The following is an 18,835-nucleotide window of genomic DNA, read 5'->3' as shown; positions in this document are numbered from 1 at the left end:
GGGAGACCCCATCTCTTTATGGGAACTTCGGGGCACCACTTCCGAGAGCCTCTTGCTGGGCACCTTGGCGTTTGCCGAGAGGTCTAGAGAGGGCGCCCCTAGCCAGCGTCCTCGTCTGGGTGAAAACTACATTACCCAGATGTCTCTGCGCTGCGCGTCTGCGGCGCTGGGCCAATGAAGGCCGAGGAGAAGGACCCTCTTATACTTTGCGAAACCTGCCAAGGAGGGTCTTCCGGCGTTCTCACGGCGGCGGTCATTTTGGTGACCATGGGTCGGCCTGCTTGATCCGGTTCTGCAGCTCTTGGTTCGGCTCGAGGTAAAGTGAGCGGGAAGGGGCGAGAGAAGACGTTGTCTGCAGCTCAAAGAGGCGGGTCTGTGGCTCGGAGAGGGCGCCGCCTGGGGTGGCTCCGCCCGGGGGCTGGGGTAGGTGTTTGGCTGAACCCGAGACGCCCGGGCTTGGTCGCCCGACTCTCCCGGCTTCGCTCCGCCACAGGCTCTCTGGCGGCCGTGCTGAGAGACCCAGCAGAGGTTGATGCTCTGTGCCGCAGGGCTTCACCTGCCCAGACCCCCACCTCCGAATCCTAAAGCTTCGAATGAGGGGCGCCTGCTCAGGTCACTTCAGGTTGTCCCCTTTAAGCAGTGGAGCGTTCCTGGTTGGAGTCTCCATTTCTGACATTCAGTGTAATGAGTAGAGGACTGTTACTTATATGCAGAGGGACCGACATGTGCAGAGCCGTGGAGGTGCCATTGAGGAGCATTCGGGAAACCTGGGGCGGGTCTCCTTATGGAAACATTGTGAGCGGATGAGCCCTATGTGGAATGGTAGTTGCCCGAGCAGCTGGGCCTGAATTCTGAAGACGCTGGTAGCCACGGAGAGTTGTGAGCAGATAGACTAGATTTGAGCTAGAATTCTAAAAGTTTCCTAAAGGATGCTGAGAGGTCAAACTGCGTGCGGGGTAGAGGGTAGGGGTGGGCAGTTGAGGATAGTGGATATGGGGTGACCTTGTGGAGGCTACTGCAAACAGACCAGAATTACCATGGAGGCTGGACCGGAGAGGTGGCAGTAGAGTGGGGAGAAGTGATCCAATTATGAGAAGTTTTTTTTTTTTTTTTTAATTTATTTATTTTGGCTGCTCTGGGTCTTAGTTACGGCACGTGGGATCTTTGTTGTAGCATGTGGGCTCTTAGTTATGGAGAACTCTTAGTTGCGGCATGTTTGCAGGATCTAGTTCCCTGACCAGGGATTGAACCCAGGCCCCCTGCATTGGGAGTGTGGAGTCTTAACCACTGGGCCACCAGGGAAGTCCCTATGAGAAGATTTTAAAGGATAGAAGAACTAGCATCCACTCAGCCCTCTTTCCCCATTTTTAACTAGGAGTTTATGAAACAACCACTCATTTCAACACTGAGAGATCAGTATTCTAAATGTGTAGGTATAGGTAGGCATTTCAATTCAACACTGAAATGTATGAATTTAACAAGTTTATGCAAGCACTTAATATTTGGTTCACACCTTAATATACCATAAAGCAGTATATTAAGACACTAAAAAGTCTTAAATATTACATTTTCTCAAATACTCAAAAGGTAAATATAACACACATCTAAAATTTCAAAATCCATTAAATCATTTGTACTGAAAACATTAACAAAAGCCTTAATTCTGTGGATGGTAGTTATAGCTCATATTTAACACTTGACATACACTAAGGCATATGATACCAACATCAGACCTATGAGGTTGGTACCATTTTTATGCCCATTTTAGAGATAAAAACACTGAGGCACAGGAAGATTGAGTCCTAGTTTAAGGTTACATAGCTAGTAAGAGGCAGCACCAAGGACTGAAGCCCAGAAGTTAAAGTCAGGTCATCTTGCTTCAGGGTAGGCATAGGAGGTTTGGATCAGCCCTTGAGACCCCACCATGGATGCCCTTCACTCATAAGTCTCACTCTTCCTACAGGTTTCCATGGCTTCAGAAGCACTTATGAGCAATGCATAGGTGAGTAAAGATTGTCTCAGGCCCTCACTCTCCCCATCTCCCACTCATGGTCTCCAGGATGTGTCCTGAGACCCCCTGCCTGCCACTCTACTGTTGTCATTCGTTCTGAGGCCTCTCCTCAGACTCAAGACCCTGAATCCAGGCCAGGGGTTATATGGAGGGGTCCCTGGTTTCTGGCCACTAATAGTCTGTCCTGTAGAAGGTATTAAATGTACGGGAATCACCATGTGCAAATACTTAGAGGTGAGACTGAGTGGCAACTGCAGTTCTCCATTACGTCTTATGGGATCAGAGAGCCGGGGTGCAGGAGTCAGGCCTGAAATGGCTGGCTGAGGAACTGTGCCTCTATTCTGGGGACGCTGGGAATCATGGAAGTTTTGGAGTAGAAGAGGGTCTGAATCAGATCTAAACAGACTTTCTCTGGTCGCAGAGTGGAGAGCAGACAGTAGGAGTGAGGGGGGCTTCTGCAGTACTCTAGGTGAGTGTGGTGACAGCTGGACCAGGTTGGTGGCTGGATCCAGGGTAGTGGCTGTGGTTGGGGGTTTGTGGATTTGTTTTTAAAGTAGATCCAACAAAACTTTCTGACTAGAGAGGGGAGTTGTCTAAGTTTTGGCCTTTGCAGCTGGAAGGAAGGAGATGCCATTAACTGGAATGGGGAAATCACTTGTAGGCATAATTTTCAAGAGGGAATATTAGGAGTTAGATTTTGGCCATGTTGAGTCTGAGATGCAGAGACCCTCCCAAGTGGAGTCAGTGAGTGGAAAGCTGGACACAGGTCTGGATTTCAGGGGAAGGATTCAGGTTGGAGACACCACAAGCTGGTGGCCTGTGTGTGGACTGGGGTGGAGCTGTGAGTCATTTAGGAGGGGGAGTCTTCAGATCATGGTGACAGTGTTGTTAGGGGACAAGGAAGAGGAGGGCCAGATTGGAGGACTGGGCCTCTCTCGAGCACCTGAATGGGGCTGGTGCACATCACAAAGGCAGATGAGGGAGAGTAGCGGCCGTGCGGGAGGAGGTAGGTGTGGGGGAGAGGTGGGTCTGGTAGGGGACCAAGGCTTCCAAGAGGGAGTGCACATGAGGTGGGTGTGGGATCATAGCAGTAATGGAGGTGAGATGGCAGTGAGGCCAAGGCCTACTCCCCCCTCCAAAAGCACGCTAGAGTTTTGTGGTGACCTTTGGTGAGGCCTGCAGGGTTTCACTCAGGCTGGCAGATAAGCTCAGGGGCAAATGGGTCAGCTGGGAGAGTAGCTAGGCCTGGGCTGGGGGACAGGAGGTTCTGGGTTTTGAATGAGGCTTGAATGGAAAGAGGAAGGCTGAGACTGGTGAAGGGACAGCATGTTTAACACAGCAGTAAAGAGAACTTAAATTAATGTGGCACCTGCATGTGGTTCTAGGTGGCTGAAGCTGAAGCAAGGAAAGGGCATGGTGGAGAGGCCTTTAAAGCAGGGCTAGGGGCTTCCCCAGCCAGTGTGGGCCATCAGGGCTCTGGGGCAGGATGGATCGTAACTGTGTTTGGCAAGCACTCTCCAGATGCCTTGTGCAGAGTGGCATGTGGGGAGGCCAGGGAGATGCCTTTGGTGTGGGCTGAGGTGGAGGAGGTAGCAGTGGTTGGGGGGGGGTTGGAGATGTGGGGGAGGTGTTGTCAATGGAGTGGTGTGCTCAGTGGGGAGAGTGAGAACTGAAGGTCCCAGGGACTTGCTCCCAGCAGCTTAAAGGAAGAAAACTGAGCCCATGTTTGGTGTGTCTGGGAGGCATGATCTGGGAACCCTTGCAGAACTTGCTGGCAAGAGTGGAGATGGAGACTTTCATGCCATACCCAGTGCGTGGATGGCATTTATTTGCCCACATGCCTATCGTGGATGTGGGATGGCACATTGATCAATAGGAAAGAGGAGAATGCTGGCACCAGTGGCATCTGGGCCTTGTATATCCTGAGTTTTGGAGCTGGAGAGGAGTGGGGGAAGGGAGTGGATGTTTGGGGGACTAACTGAGGGTCCTGGTGAGAGAGGCTGGTCAGGGACGTTGCCTTCCCCATCATGGTAGGGCACTGTAACCTTTGAGGATGTGACTGTGGACTTGTCTCAGGAGGAGTGGGAGCTTCTTGATGGGACTCAGAGACTCATGTACCATGATGTGATGTTGGAGAATTTTGCACTTGTAGCCTCACTGGGTAAGTCCTTCACAGTCAACCAAGTGTCTTTGACTGGGTTCTTTCCTTCCTTGTTTCTCCAGGGGCCACTCGTTCCTTCACACAGCCAGACTGTGGACATTGCTCCCTTCCTGTGTTTTCTTTCATACGTGCTGTGGGTGCCAGGCTTGGCTGAGTGTACTTTCCCATCCTCTCCCAAGCAACCCTTCAGCATCCCTGAAGCCTTTCAGGGAAGGATATGGGAGTAGGAAGTCTGCAGTGAAACCAGTGGATCCCAAAGACTTGGTCACCCTGGCAGAGTGACTGTCCAAATATATTGCAACTCTCTGCCCCAGTTCTGCCCCCTTCCCTCCAGCTGGCATTTCCTCATGCCTGACTGTGCCAGGAATTGCAGGCACCAACATGGTCACTACTTGTGGGGACCACTGGGCTATTCCTATAAGATACTCCTCCAAGGTTCTTTTTGTAACATTAGTTTTTTTTCCTGTGGTCATGGGGTGGGTTGCTCTGCACCAGTGCTGTCTACTCACCTGCCTTGTCTTTCACTTAGGACTTGTGTCTTCCAGGTTCCATGTAGTTGCCCAACTGGAGTTGCAGGGAAAGATGTGGGTGCCTGACAGGGCAGGCGTGACTCCAGCCATAGCAAGAGGGCCCTGGAGGGGGACTGGCCTTGGGACGTGGGGCCTGAGGGTTGGCTTCATGTCAGGGCTGGGTGCCATCACACCAGGAACCTCTCTAGTGCCCCTTGTTGTTTTCATGCCAAGGTCAGGGGCCATAATTTACTTCTATCTTTTGATCTCCATTCTTGACAATTTGCCCCTTTATCATTTCTATTCTGACTTCTGGCCAGGGCTAATCCATGCCTGTCTGGCCTTCAGGTCTCCCCTGTTCCTCTCCACAGCTCCCTCAGAAGGGCTTTCCAACATTGAGCTACTCATAATGTATTGGTGAGATGTAGACATATTCTAAGCAGTACATGAACACCAGCTACTCGGTTGCAGTTGATTTCCCCTTTTGTTCAGTGCTCGTATCACTAGCAGACAAGCCCCTGCTGAAAGCCATTTGCAGAGAAGTGAGTTGGGAGACCCAGCCTCTCCTTCCTGTGCTGCATCCCACCTGTTTCCTTGCCCATAGTAGACCTCCCCATTGTATGATCTTGCCAGGCTTAGCACTGCACAGCAGACCCTTGCTTACCTCACTTCAGCCCCTTTGTCCTCCCAGCAGTCCTATGTACTAATTCCTGGGTTTGTAAGAAGTACATTTGTGATAGGGCTGCCCCCTGCCACCAGAGGCTGCATGCTTTCAGATTGTTGGTTTTGAATGAAGGATGAGGAGGCACTTTCTCAAGGCGTGTTACAACTCAGGACTCCCGCACGTCCAACCACCCAGAAGGCCTACCCTTGTGGGATGTGTGGCCCAGTCTTGAAAGACATTTTGTACCTGTCTGATCAGGGAATATACTCCAGGCAGAAACTGCACATGTATGCAGCATGTGTGAAACAGCTCTGGTTCAGTGTAAGCATTCAGCAGCAACAGAAGCAGCACAGTGGAGAGAAACACCTTAGAAGGGTTGAGGACTGGCTTTTGTTTGTTAAGAATTGCAGAGTCCACATGTCAGAGAATCCCTTCATGTGTGGGGATGGTAGGAAGGACCTCCTGCCCAGCTTGGGCCTTTTCCAGCACCAGACCACTCACAGCAAGGGGAATTCACCTAGAAGCACTGAATGCAGGGAGACTTTTTACAGTGGAGAAGGGCATTATAGGTGAATGTGGAAAAGCCTTTAGCCACAAAAATAAGCTCGTTGAACACCAAAGATTTAACACTGGAGAAAGACCTTATCAGTGCATTGAATGTGGAAAATTCGTTAGGCACAACTCTAGACTTACGGTACACCAGAGAGTTCACATGGGTGTAAGGCCTTATGGGTGCAGTGAATGTGGGAAAGCCTACAGCAGAAGTTCCCACCTTGTTTGGAACAAAAAAGTTCACACTGGAGAAAGGCCTTATGAATGCAGCAAATGTGGGAAAGCCTATAGCAGCAAACACACACTTGTTCAACACCAGAGAGTCTACACTGGAGAAAGGCCTTATGAGTGCAGCAAATATGGGAAACTGTTTAGCCATAACTCCAGCCTTATTGTACACTAGAGAGTTCACAGTGGAGCAAGGCCTTATGAATGCAGCAAATGTGGAAAAGCCTTCAGCTATACACACAGACTTGTTCAACATCGGAGAATTCACACTGGAGAAAGATCTCATGAGTGTAGTGAATGTGGTAAAGCCTTTAACCAGGAATACAGACTTGTCCAGCACCAGAAAATCCACACTAGAGAAAGACCTTATGCATGCAGTGAATGTGGGAAATGCTTTAGGCGAAAGCTCTGGCCTTACTGAACATCAGAGAATTCACACTGGGGCAAGACCTTGTAAGTGTAGTGAATGTGGAAAATTCTTTAGCCACAAAATCACACTTGTTTGGCACCAAAGAATCCATACTGGAGAAAGGCCTTGTAAGTGCACTGAATGTGGGACATTCTTTAGCCACAAGTCCAGCCTCATTAAACATCAGAGAAGTCACACTGTAGAAAAGCCTTAAGCTAATGGCCTTTCCTCATTTGTTACCAGAAAGTTCAAACTGGAGAAAGGCCTCTGCAGTGCAGGGTGTTTGCTTGGTCAACAGGAATGACACCAGGGAGAAGTTCTGATAGTAGTCTTTATAAAGTACCCATCAACCAAAAGTTGTATCTCACACATCTGAACATCCACAGTGGGGAGATTTCCTATGAGTGCTGGTTATGTGGGAAGCTCTCAGGACCTGTATTGCAGTTTGGCCTGCCCAAGGCCCTTGCCTGAATTAAATCACTGCCAGTACCTGTGGCAGAAGCCATCTTGCCTCTGCCTGCTGGCTAATGTGCATCAGGTTACCCAGTGTGCCCAGGGAAGGCAGACCTCTGTACTCCCTCCTTCCCTGGAGGAAATCATGAGTGGTCTAAGGTCATTGGAGGCATAATTACATTCACAGACTGGGTGTGATTAGAGTTGGGGGGAGCGAGCTAAAGAGGATGTACCCCATCTGAAGTGCTTCCAGAAATATTCTCACTAAAGCTTTGAGGGATGAGCATGTATAGATATTCTCAGGACTTCTAGATTTACATTTCTTCTATGGACAAGGTCACTGGCAGAGCAAATAATCTTAAAGCTTTCTGGATTCCTGGGGCTACTTGGCTGTTTACCTCAAAGCCACTGTTAGACAGGCAAGGAAATGGAGACTGAGAGAAGAGAGATATTGTAGTCCAAGAATGTGACTTTTGTGACTCAATCTTTATTGCTTGCTATTCTTTCCTTCCATTGAAGTAGGGGTGTCCCACCAGAGGGCTGAGAATAGTTATGGTCAAGTCAATATGTTTGTCAAATATTCCAGTTCTTCAAGAGAAGCAGGAGATCCAGAATTTTTGAAAGCTCGATTGAGATATAATTGATGGGCAGTAAACTGTGTACATTTAAAGTATAAAATATGATGTTTTGTCATATGTATGGGCATATACATATATGATTTAATGGTATTTAACAAATTCATCACCCTCCAAGTTACCTTATTCTCCTTTATAATCCCTCCTGTCCTCCATCCCTAGCTCCCCATTCTCATGTCTTTCACTAAAAACTTGCAATTCTAGAATTTTGTATAAATGGAATAACAAGATGTTTACTCTTTTTTGCCTTTTTTTTTCCTCCACATATCTTAATTATTTTCAGATTTCTCCATGTTGCATGTATGAGTGCTTTATTTGCTTCATTAGAGAGTAGTATTTACTTGTATGGATATATCACAATTTGTTTTTCTGTTCATCTTTTAATGGACATTTGGATTGATACTAGTTTGGAGTTACTGCAAATAAAGGTGCTATGGACATTCATGTACTAGGCTTTGTCTTGGGTTTGTCAACTTAAAGAAAAACACAAGAGTTGTGAGTTTAAGTTTTATTCAGGGTCTTACTGAGGACTGTAGCTCAGGAGACAGCTCTGAGGAACTGCTCCAAAAACGTAGGGGAGGAGCCAGTATATATATGAATTTTTTGGCTAGGAAATACGTGTAGTCAAGCATACATCTTGGTAAAAGATGACTGCTAATCACAAAGAACAGATATCTTAAGTTAATGATTTTAGTGCTTTTCTATGTATGAGAAGATGCAATAATCTGGGGTCACTAAAGTTCTTCCTGAGATATGCATCTAATTATCTAGGGCCCCATTTATTCAAAGCACAGAGTGACTCATCCTGTTTTTTCATCCTGAATTCCCCTCAAGGTACACTGTTGGTGGTGACTGCAGTGGGTTGTGGTTTAACCCCTGTGTAACTGGATGATGAGTGATGCTCTTTGTTCTTTTTTTTGTTCATGTTCCAATACTTAGGAGTAAAAGGCTTGAATGTCTCATTTGTGCCCACAGCATTTTAATTTATGCAGTGACTGAGTGCTAACACAGAGATGTTAATACCATTGAAAGAAGATTTTATTACATTTCCCAAGGGAAAGGACACATAGGACTACATGGAGATCACCACTGTTGGTCAGGAGGCAGAAAAGAGTGAGGGGAAGGCAGAGGCCACTGCCTTTATTGGGGTTTTCGTGGGAGAAGCAAGGCAGAGTAAACAGCTTAGGATTGGCTAGTTTGAATAATGACAGCAGGTTTTGGACTAGAGAACTGGTCTCAGATTGTCTGGTACCTGGCCTTGTGTTGATTTAGGGCAGGGGAAATATTGGCTTTGTGTGTGACTTAGTTGGTGATTGGGGCTATAGATTTGGATTGGTTAGTTTGTATATTAGAGACGTACTTCTGGCTAAACCCTTTGCTGTCTCAAGAATGGGATAGTCCTGGGAGGGGTGGTCTCTCCAGCAAGCTTTTTAAGATGTCAAAACATCAAAAAATACAGAAAATAAAGAACATGATAAATAATACACTGAGTCAAAGAGTAAGTGGATGTGTATCTTTTTATGAACTGACAAACTGTGTTCCAAGGTGGTTATACCATTTTACATTCCCACGTGCAGTGTATGAGAGTTTTATTTGCTCTATATTCTTACCAGCACTTGGTGTGGTCAGTGTTTTTAATTGTAGCCATTTTCCTTAGGTGTGTAGTGGTATTTCTCTGTGACTTTATTTTGTATTTCCCTAATGGCCAGTGTTTAGAATTTTTACATGCGCTTACTACCATCCCTCTATTTTCTTTGGTTAAGTGTCTGTTCAGATCTTTTGCCTATTAAAATCTTCTTCTGCTATATTACTGATTTTTCAGATTTCTTAAATTCTAGATTCAAGTCCTTAATTAGGTATGAGATTTGCCAGTACAGTTTTCTAGCCTGTGGCTTGCTTTTTCATTCTCTTGATAGTTTTTCCTATGGCAGAAAATTGTAATGTTGATAAAATAAAGTCCAATATATTGTTTTTTTCGTTTTATTGAACATGTGTTTGGATTGTATGTAAAAAGTCATTGTCTAACCCATGGTAAGAAGATTCTCTCCTATGCTTCCTAATGGAGGTTTTCAGTTTTAGGTTTATAATCCATTTTGAGTTAATTATAATGCACTGTGTGAGGTTTGGAGTCAGAGTTCTTAAAAAAAAAAAAAAGATTTTCAGTTGCTTCACAACATTTGTTGAAATAACTATCTTTTTTCCACTAAATTGCCTTTACACATTTCTCAAAAATCAGTTGCTCTTATATGTGCTACTCTTTTTCTGTACTTTTTTCATCTATATTTTTGCAAATATCTTAGTCTTAATATAATTCTGTAATACGTCTTGAAATCATGTAATGCAGTCCTTCAACTTTGTACTTCTTTTTCAGATTTCTTCTGGCTATTCTGAATCTTTTGCATTTCCATTTGAGTTTTATTTTATTATTTTAATTTTTCTGTTTGTTTATTTGGTATGAGGGGAAGGGGATATTGTTTGTTTATTTTCTGGATAAGGTAAAAGAACTCTTAAGGTTGAGGTCTTTGTACAAGGGATGTGGCAGGATGGGAGGATGCAGGTCAGTCCATGTGCCAGGAAATCCAGAGAATCTGTCGTAGCTCAGACTCAGGCCTTTTTCAGAAATAGGCAGAGAGAGGAGTTCAGCTTTGAGCATAGCAAAACTAGCTGGCACCTCAGTTGTCACCACAGAAGTTTCCTTGACTTGGGCAAAAGGAGTCCCTTTCTTTTCCTAATCCAGGAAATTCCACTAAACCTTCGAGAATTGTGGATGTCTGTGGAGGCTGACATCTTACTTGATATCTTCCTCTGGGAGTAGAGATTTTGTTCCTGAGAGTTTCTGAATTCTGGATGGATCAGGTAGGGAGAAAAAGATAAATGATTCAATTCTGCTTACCTAGGTATAATTTACAAATTGCTGTAAATCTTTTAAAAAAATTTCCTCATACCTGCTGGTCTTGGAGAGTCTCCCAGAGAGGCAGGAGACGGCTGCAGCTCACCCTGGGGACACAGACTCTGGCAGCAGCCATTCCTGGGAGCTCCTTCCACTGCATGGACCTCCAAATGAATTTTAGAGTCTACTTGTTCTAATTGGGATAATGAGACATAGTGGATATTTTAAAAAATATGTCTAGTGGGAGGTTCAAAATGGCAATGTAGGAGGATTGTGAACTCATCTCCTCCCACAGACACACCAAACCTTCAGCTAAGTATGAAACAATTTCCTCTGAAAAAAACCCCAAAACTATGTAAGCAACTCCTACACATTGAGTGAAAGAGAAAATATCCATATGAAAGTGGGTAGTAGAGGCTGAGACACAATCTTGCTATAAACCCCACCCCCAGCATGGTGACTCACAATTGGGAGGGAACTCAAAACCTTGGGCTTTTCCTTGAGGAGAGAAAGATTTGAACCACACATCTGACAGCCCAACTTTTAAGACCTGCACCTGAAAGATAAGCCCCCAAAACAACTAGCCTTCGAAAGCCAATGGGGCTTGTGTCCATGAGACCCACAATGCAAGCTGAGAAACAGTTTTTAAAGGGCTTGCAAGTATGGACTCACCCACCCGGGGCCCATGGCAGAAGCGGCTGACTGAAAAGTGGACAGACTTTCTGTGAAAGAGGCTTATTTACTTAAGGCATTGGCCTGAGGAGCAGGTGTACAGCATAATAACTTGGCTTTCATATATTGTGAAATGATTACCACATAAGCTTAGTTAATACCCATCATCTTACATAGATACAAAAAAAAGTTTTTTCCCTTGTGATGAGGACTCTCAGGATTTACTCTAACTTTCAAATATACCATACAGCAGTGTTAACTACAGTCATCATGTTTTACATTACATTTCCAGTACTTATAACTGGAAATTTGTAGCTTTTTGTATTAGAGTATTCCGAATTTGACTATATATGTGCCTTTACAGTACGATTTTTATACTTCCACGTTTTTATATTATTTTTAAAAAACTTAACATTTATTTATTTATTTTTGTGTCGAGTCTCGTTGCAACACGTGGGATCTTCATTGTGGCACGTGGGATCTTTCGTTGTGGTACGTGGGATCTTTCGTTGTGGTGTGCAGGCTTCTCTGTAGTTGAGGTGTATGAGCTCAGTAGTTGTGGCATGCAGGCTTAGTTGCATGTGGGATGTTAGTTCCCAGACCAGGGATCGAACCCGCGTCCCCTGCATTGGAAGGTGGATTCTTTACCACTGGACCATGAGGGAAATCCCTAAAATTTTTATTGAAGAATTCCATTAGGACTTCCTGTGAAGCAGTTCTAGAGGTGATAAACTACTCAGGTTTTTCTTTGTTTTGTTTTTTCCTCCTGGAAAAATCTGATCTTGCCGTCATTAAACATTTTCTGTGGTTTATGTCATAGAATGTTCTGCCTATGTTTTCCTCTAAGAGTTTGATAGTGTCTGGCCTTACATTTAGGTCTTTAACCCATTTTGAGTTTATTTTTGTGTGTGGTGTTAGGGAGTGTTCTAATTTCATACTTCTACAGGTAGCTGTCCAGATTTCCCAGCACCACTTATTGAAGAGGCTGTCTTTTCTCCACTGTATATCCTTCCCTCCTTTATCAAAGATAAGGTGACCATATGTGTGTGGGTTTATCTCTGGGCTTTCTATCCTGTTCCATTGATCTATATTTCTGTTTTTGTGCCAGTACCATACTGTCTTGATTACTGTGGCCTTGTAGTATAGTCTGAAGTCAGGGAGATCCTTTTTGACCCATCTCCTAGAGAAATGGAAATAAAAACAAAAATAAACAAATGGGATCTAATGAAACTTAAAAGCTTTTGCACAGCAAAGGATACCATAAACAAGACCAAAAGACAACCCTCAGAATGGGAGAAAATATTTGCAAAGGATTAATCTCCAAAATTTATAAGCAACTCATGCAGCTCAATAACAAAAAAACAAACAACCCAATCCAAAAATGGGCAGGAGAACTAAATAGACATTTCTCCAAAGAAGATATACAGATTGCCAACAAACACATGAAAGAATGCTCAACATCATTAATCATTAGAGAAATGCAAATCAAAACTACGAGATATCACCTCACACCGGTCAGATTGGCCATCATCAAAAACTCTAGAAACAATAAATGCTGAGAGGGTGTGGAGAAAAGGGAACTCTCTTGCACTGCTGATGGGAATGTAAATTGATACAGCCACTATGGAGAACAGTATGGAGGTTCCTTAAAAAACTAAAAATAGAACTACCATATGACCCCACAATCCCACTACTAGGCATATACCCTGAGAAAACCATAATTCAAAAAGAGTCATGTACCAAAATGTTTATTGCAGCTCTTTTTACGATAGCCAGGACATGGAAGCAACCTAAGTGCCCATCAACAGATGAACGGATAAAGAAGATGTGGCACATATATACAATGGAATATTACTCAGCCATAAAAAGAAATGAAACTGAGTTATTTGTAATGAGGTGGATAGACCTAGAGTCTGTCATACACAATGAAGTAAGTCAGAAGGAAGAAAACAAATACCGTATGCTAACACATATATATGGAATCTAAGAAAAAAAAATGTCATGAAGAGATTAGTGGTAGGACTGGAATAAAACACAGACCTACTACAGCATGGACATACACACTACCAAAAGTAAATTAGATAGCTAGTGGAAAGCTGCCGCATAGCACAGGGAGATCACCTCTGTGCTTTGTGACCACCTAGAGGGGTGGGATAAGGAGGGTGGGAGGGAGGGTGATGCAAGAGGGAAGAGATATGGGAACATATGTATATGTATAACTGATTCACTTTGTTGTAAAGGAGAAACTACCACACTGTTGTAAAACAGTTATACTCAAATAAAGATGTTTAAAAGGCAAAAAAAAAAATTTTCTGACATAAAACTGACAAAAATAAATTTATATATATTACATACTTTAAATATATTTAAATTATACAAAGTGATTATTTGATATAAGTATACACTGTGAAAATATAACTACAATCAAGTTAATTAACACATCCATCACTTTTTTTGGTAAGAATGCTTAAAATCTCCTCTCCTAGCAAATTTCATGTATGTGATACAATACTACAGTCACTGTGCTGTACATTAGATCCTCAGAGTTTATAATGGAAAGGGTACAAACGTTTCTGGGAAGAAACCCACAACATTGCTTCAGAATCTCTTGTGTATAACAAACTGCTTTTTCTTTGCTGCTTTCAAAAATCTCTGTCTTTGATTTTGACAGTTTGATTATAAAGTGTCCTATTGAAGTCTTCTCTATGTTGAAACTGACTGGGGAACTCTGAGATTCATTTATCTGGATGGTCCATATCTCTCTACGTATTTGGGATGTCTTCACCTGTTATTTCTTTAAATAAGTTTATTGCCACTTCTCTTCTTCTAGAAGGACTCCCATAATGCATATATTTGTTCTTAAAGTCCCATAGGCTTTCTTCACTCTTTATCATTCTCTTTTCTTCCCCTCCCCCAACTGTATAATTTCAAATGATCTGTCTTTGAATTCAGTGGTTCTACTGCATGATCAAATCTTCTGTTAAAGCTCTCTATGGAACTTTTGATTCATCATTGTAGTCTCAGCTCCAGAATATATGTTTGGTTGTATGTTAAAGTTTCTGTCTCTTCATTTAACTTATTTTGATCATGTATTGTTTTCCTGATTTTGTTGAGTTGTCTGTTTTAGCTCATTCATGTTTTCTGAGATGATTATTTTTCAATTCTTTGTTCATCTATTCATAGATCTCAGTTTCTTTTTGACTGGTAACTGGAAAATTATTGTCTTCCTTTGGGGGTATCATTTTCCTATTTTACTATCTCTGCCTATACTCTGCATCCCACCCTTTTCCATCCATTCATTCATCTATCTTCCCATTTGCCAGACAGAAGCAATCCCTAGCTGCATTGTCTTCCTGGCTCTCTGAAACCTCAGGGTGACATTTGGCTTTGTCTGGCCCACATCTGGGCTTCTGAGAATAGTTGGAGTCATCAAGTGTCTAGATTGGTACCACTGCAGAGTAATGCTCTTGCCCCTCTCCTGCTTCCTTGCACAGCTCCGTCAGATGTGTCTCTGCCCCCTCCTCAGCCCGACAACCTCTTCCAACTACTGACTTTTGCATTATATCCCACATGTTCCATTGAATTCTTCATGCATAAGAAGGAAATCATGATCTTGCCCACTCCTCCATCCTCCACAGTTTCAGTAGGTGGACCTGTTTTTCAAGTGTTGAGAAGGTGGGACCTTGTGCAAACTCGTAACACTCTGCCTCCATCTAACCCAACATTCAGCCATCATCATTGTGCTTATTTTGTTTTCCATATTGCATTGCATGAATCCATCACCTTTACTACCTCCATGGGTTCCACCGTGAACATCCTGGCCTAAGCTCTCATCATCTTTTGCCAAGACGATGCCAAGAACTTCTAACTGGTTGGCTCACATTTGCTCTGTGTTTCTTCTGATCCGCTCTCTCTTCTGCACCAGCTCCACCATCCATGCAAGCATTGATCCAGACATTCACCACTCACTCCCTGAGCCACTGATGTCTCGTCATACAACCTACTTCATGGCCTTCTTTCTTGCTGCTCAACCTTACAGGTCATCTCTATCTGTCTCATACCTGTAGCTTCCCTTCCCAACTTTGTGGAAGAGGTCTCGCCCCCTGCGGTGGCTACTTCCTGAACCAGAGACTAAATCACACGTTCTCCTGCAACTTCAGAGGCTTCTCATGCTTCCTCCTAGAAAGGTAACCGGTATTTAGACTCTGTCACCATAGGTTAGCTTTGACTGTCTTGACTTGATGAAAATGGAGTCCCGCAGTTTATTCTGTCATGTCTGTCTTCTTTTGATCTTCGTTATGCCTGTGAGAGTCATTCTTGTGGTTCTGTATAGTTCAACTCTGTTCTTTCTCAGTACTCAGCAGTATCTCATTGTATGTCCATTCTTCTGTGATTGCCATTTTAATTTTTTCCTATTTCTTGTATTATGAACATTCTCGTTCATGTTACTTTTGGAGATATATGCTATGTATATATAATACAGTACTCATTTTTGTTGGGAATATATACAGAGAGGAATGACTGGGTCTTCGGGTATGTATATGTTTAGCTTGAACAGAAACTGCCAAACAGTTTTACAGAGTGGCTGCACCCTTTCACACTCCCACGAGCCATGTGTGAGAGTGCCCATTGCTACACTCTCATCAGTACTTGGTGTCTTCCCCTTTCCTTTCTGAGGCCCAGTGGTGAGGTGGCTCAGAACCACAGCACTGAAACCGTTCTTGATGAGGTCATAGCTTTTATCCTAATTGCCAAATGCAACAACAGTACTAACAACAGTGGATAATGGCCCACGATATACTGAACATTCAACCTGTGCCAGGCACTATGCTAAGTACTTTACAGGTGTGGTCTTGTTAACCCTCATGGCAGCTGGTGAATTAGGAACTGGGCATCTCCCAATGTTTCAGATTAGGAAATGGTGATTTACAGGTGGTTTAATAACTGTCAAGATGACTGCTTCATAGAGGCAGGGTTTGAACTGAAGTGACAGTCTTCACCACCACATTGTACTGGTTTTCGATGCAGCAGAAACCTGTTCCACTTTTCTGTACCTCAGCTTTGGTAGCACTTAGTCCCAGTGGTCCCTCTTTTCCAATTCCAGCCGGATTGTTCTCTGCCTCTTACTCTGATCGCCTTCTAAATATTGGCTTTGCCTGACATCTCATGGCCCTTTCTTTTTATTGTAATTAGTCTCCCAGAATGATCCACCTCTACTCTTAGTTCTTCAGCTCATGCATGTTGTGTCCCATATCCATGCTGTAATAGAGACAGGATAGTTAACAGGTATTCATTGCTTTTTGGTGCTTGTAAACACTGTATATACACTGTTTTAGTTCATCCTCACAGTGATTTTTTTTTTTTTTTTTTTGCGGTATGCGGGCCTCTCACTGTTGTGGAGCACAGGCTCTGGACGTGCAGGCTCAGTGGCCATGGCTCACAGGCCCAGCCGCTCCGCGGCATGTGGGATCCTCCCAGACTGGGGCACAAACCCACGTTCCCTGCATTGGCAGGCGGACTCTCAACCACTGCGCCACCAGGGAAGCCCATCACAGTGATTTTTGAGACTCTACCTGTACTCTGACTTGTAGGTGAGGAAGCAGAAGCTTGTGGAAGTTGAACGGCTTGCTGAAGGGAAGAAAACTAGCAAGGCGGTGTTGCTGGGATTTGAGCCTGGGCTGATTCTCCCTACGTACCATGATGTGAAAAACAATACTCTGTTGGCTTCTAAAATTTATATTTGACTACAGTTGTATATGTTTATATTAATTATAAACCTTGGTTTATGACATACTCATCATCTGGCAGTGTACTATCATGTTTGATTTATTTTTAAACTTTTCCCAGTCATTTATTTATTTCCCCTAAGAAGTTTATAGTAGGAACTTCCCTGGTGGTCCAGTGGTTAAGACTCCATGCTTCCAATGCAAGGGATGTGGGTTCAATCCCTGGTCGGGGAACTAAGATCCCACATGCTGCGCAGAGCAGCCAAAGATTAAAAAAAAAAAAAAAATTATAGTGAACACCATCAGCCAATGCAAGAACAGGAGTATTACCAACAAATATCCTACCTTGACCTATATATTTCTTCCCTTTCCTATCCTCTCTCTTCCTCACAAAGATAATCACTGTCTTGAACTTGCCTTAATAATTTCATTACTTTATATGTGGGAGAGTTTTGTATTATAAATTGAATTTCTTTTGTAGATGTGGTGGATTTCAGATTTTGTTTCTTGTGCTGGATTTGTTGTTTTGCATCTTTCAAGCAGTTTGTGTATTTCATCTAGTTGTCAATTCATTGGTTTAATTTAAATTGTATCATACCTGTTTGTAAGCATACTTAAACAGCATATTATATGGTTTTCTCTTTTTTAATTTCTGATAAATGGTTATCATACTTGATTGCTATGGCTTGAACGTGTACCCCTCACAGTCATTTGTTGAAATCCTCACCTCCAAAGATGATGGTATTAGGAGTTGGGGCCTTTGGGAGGTGCAGAAGTCATGAACATTCAGTGTCTTATCCAATAGGCTCCAGAGAGATCCCTTGTCCCTTCCACCATGTGGGGACACAGCAAGAAGGCACTGCCTATGAACCAGAAAGAATGCCCTCACCAGAATGTGACCATGCTGGTGCCTTGATCCTGGACTCCCCAGCCTCCAGAACTGTGAGAAACAAATTTCTATTGTTTGTAAGCTACCCAGGCTTTGGTATGTTATTACAGCAGTCCAAATGGACCAAGACATTGATGTAGTTTTCTGATACATGCTTTAAAGAATTCAGTGTTAAATTACTAAGAATCACTGTGTGTGAGCTGTAGTCTTTTTTTTCCTTCTTCTCAAAATATTCTGTTACATCAATATATCACAATGTATTTATTGATTTTTGTAGACATTCACCTATTTCCATAATTATATCCAAAAATTCTCACTATACTACATTGTTCAATGAAAGATACTCACTTGTTTCCTTTTTCTTTCTTTTTTTTTCTTTTTTTTTTTCTGGTGGTTACCCACCTTGCTGCACACATGTACAGGAGTTTTAGTTGTAATTCTTTTTATGAGTGGAATGACTGATCGAAAACAGCTTTACAAGATGTTGCCCAGTGTTTTCTAAAGTGACTTTACCAATTGTTAACTTCACCAGCAATTAATGTGAGATTTCATAGACCGCATCCTGTCCCACATGATATTTGGGGGCTCTATAATTTCTTCCAGTTGAATAGGTGCTAACTGGTTTCTTTCTCTGGTCTTCACTGGCATTTACCTCATTACCACTGAGGTTGAACTCCTCATTAAAAGTTTTTTGGCCAATGTGTATCTTGTCTTGTGGAATAGAATAGAGAGCTCAGAAATAGCCACTTTTTAATTGAAGTATAGGTGATTTACAATATCATATTGGTTTCATGTATACAACATAGTGATTCCATGTTTTTATAAATTATACTCCATTTAAAGTACTTACAAAACAATGGCTCTATTTCCCCGTGCTCCTTGTTGCTTATCTATTTCATACATAGTAGTTTATACCTCTTAATCCCATACGACTATCTTGCCCCTCCTCCTTTACCTCTCCCTCCTGGTAACCACTAGTTTGTTCTCTATGAGTCTTGTTCCTGTTTTATATATATTGGGTTGGCCAAAAAGTGTC

The 18,835-nt window shown here is 43.2% G+C and overlaps 1 protein-coding gene and 1 pseudogene across 14 annotated transcripts in view; both read left to right on the top strand.

Annotated features, from left to right (window-relative positions):
* Nucleotides 1-195: 195 nt before the first annotated feature.
* The window catches only part of LOC131744671 (zinc finger protein 181), a 56,756-nt gene continuing 38,116 nt past the window's right edge, over nucleotides 196-18,835 (top strand). For 2 of the 14 annotated variants that reach the window (XM_067019075.1, XM_067019072.1), the window contains exons 1-2: nucleotides 197-316; nucleotides 1,964-2,002. In XM_067019075.1, the coding sequence (XP_066875176.1) occupies nucleotides 1,995-2,002 (8 nt within the window). In that variant the 5' untranslated portion in view covers nucleotides 197-316; nucleotides 1,964-1,994. Of the gene's footprint in view, nucleotides 368-1,963; nucleotides 2,003-4,087; nucleotides 4,173-10,344; nucleotides 10,479-15,251; nucleotides 15,372-17,715; nucleotides 17,853-18,835 lie in introns of those variants that run through there. The other 12 variants (XM_067019090.1, XM_067019087.1, XM_067019080.1 and 9 more) reach the window with 11 other exon arrangements.
* Nucleotides 4,754-7,643, top strand: LOC131744685 (zinc finger protein 304-like; annotated as a pseudogene).

This window comes from Kogia breviceps, chromosome 18, assembly GCF_026419965.1.
Source record: "Kogia breviceps isolate mKogBre1 chromosome 18, mKogBre1 haplotype 1, whole genome shotgun sequence".
Taxonomy (NCBI): Eukaryota; Metazoa; Chordata; class Mammalia; order Artiodactyla; family Physeteridae; genus Kogia; species Kogia breviceps.
This window is presented reverse-complemented; position numbering and strand designations above follow the sequence as displayed.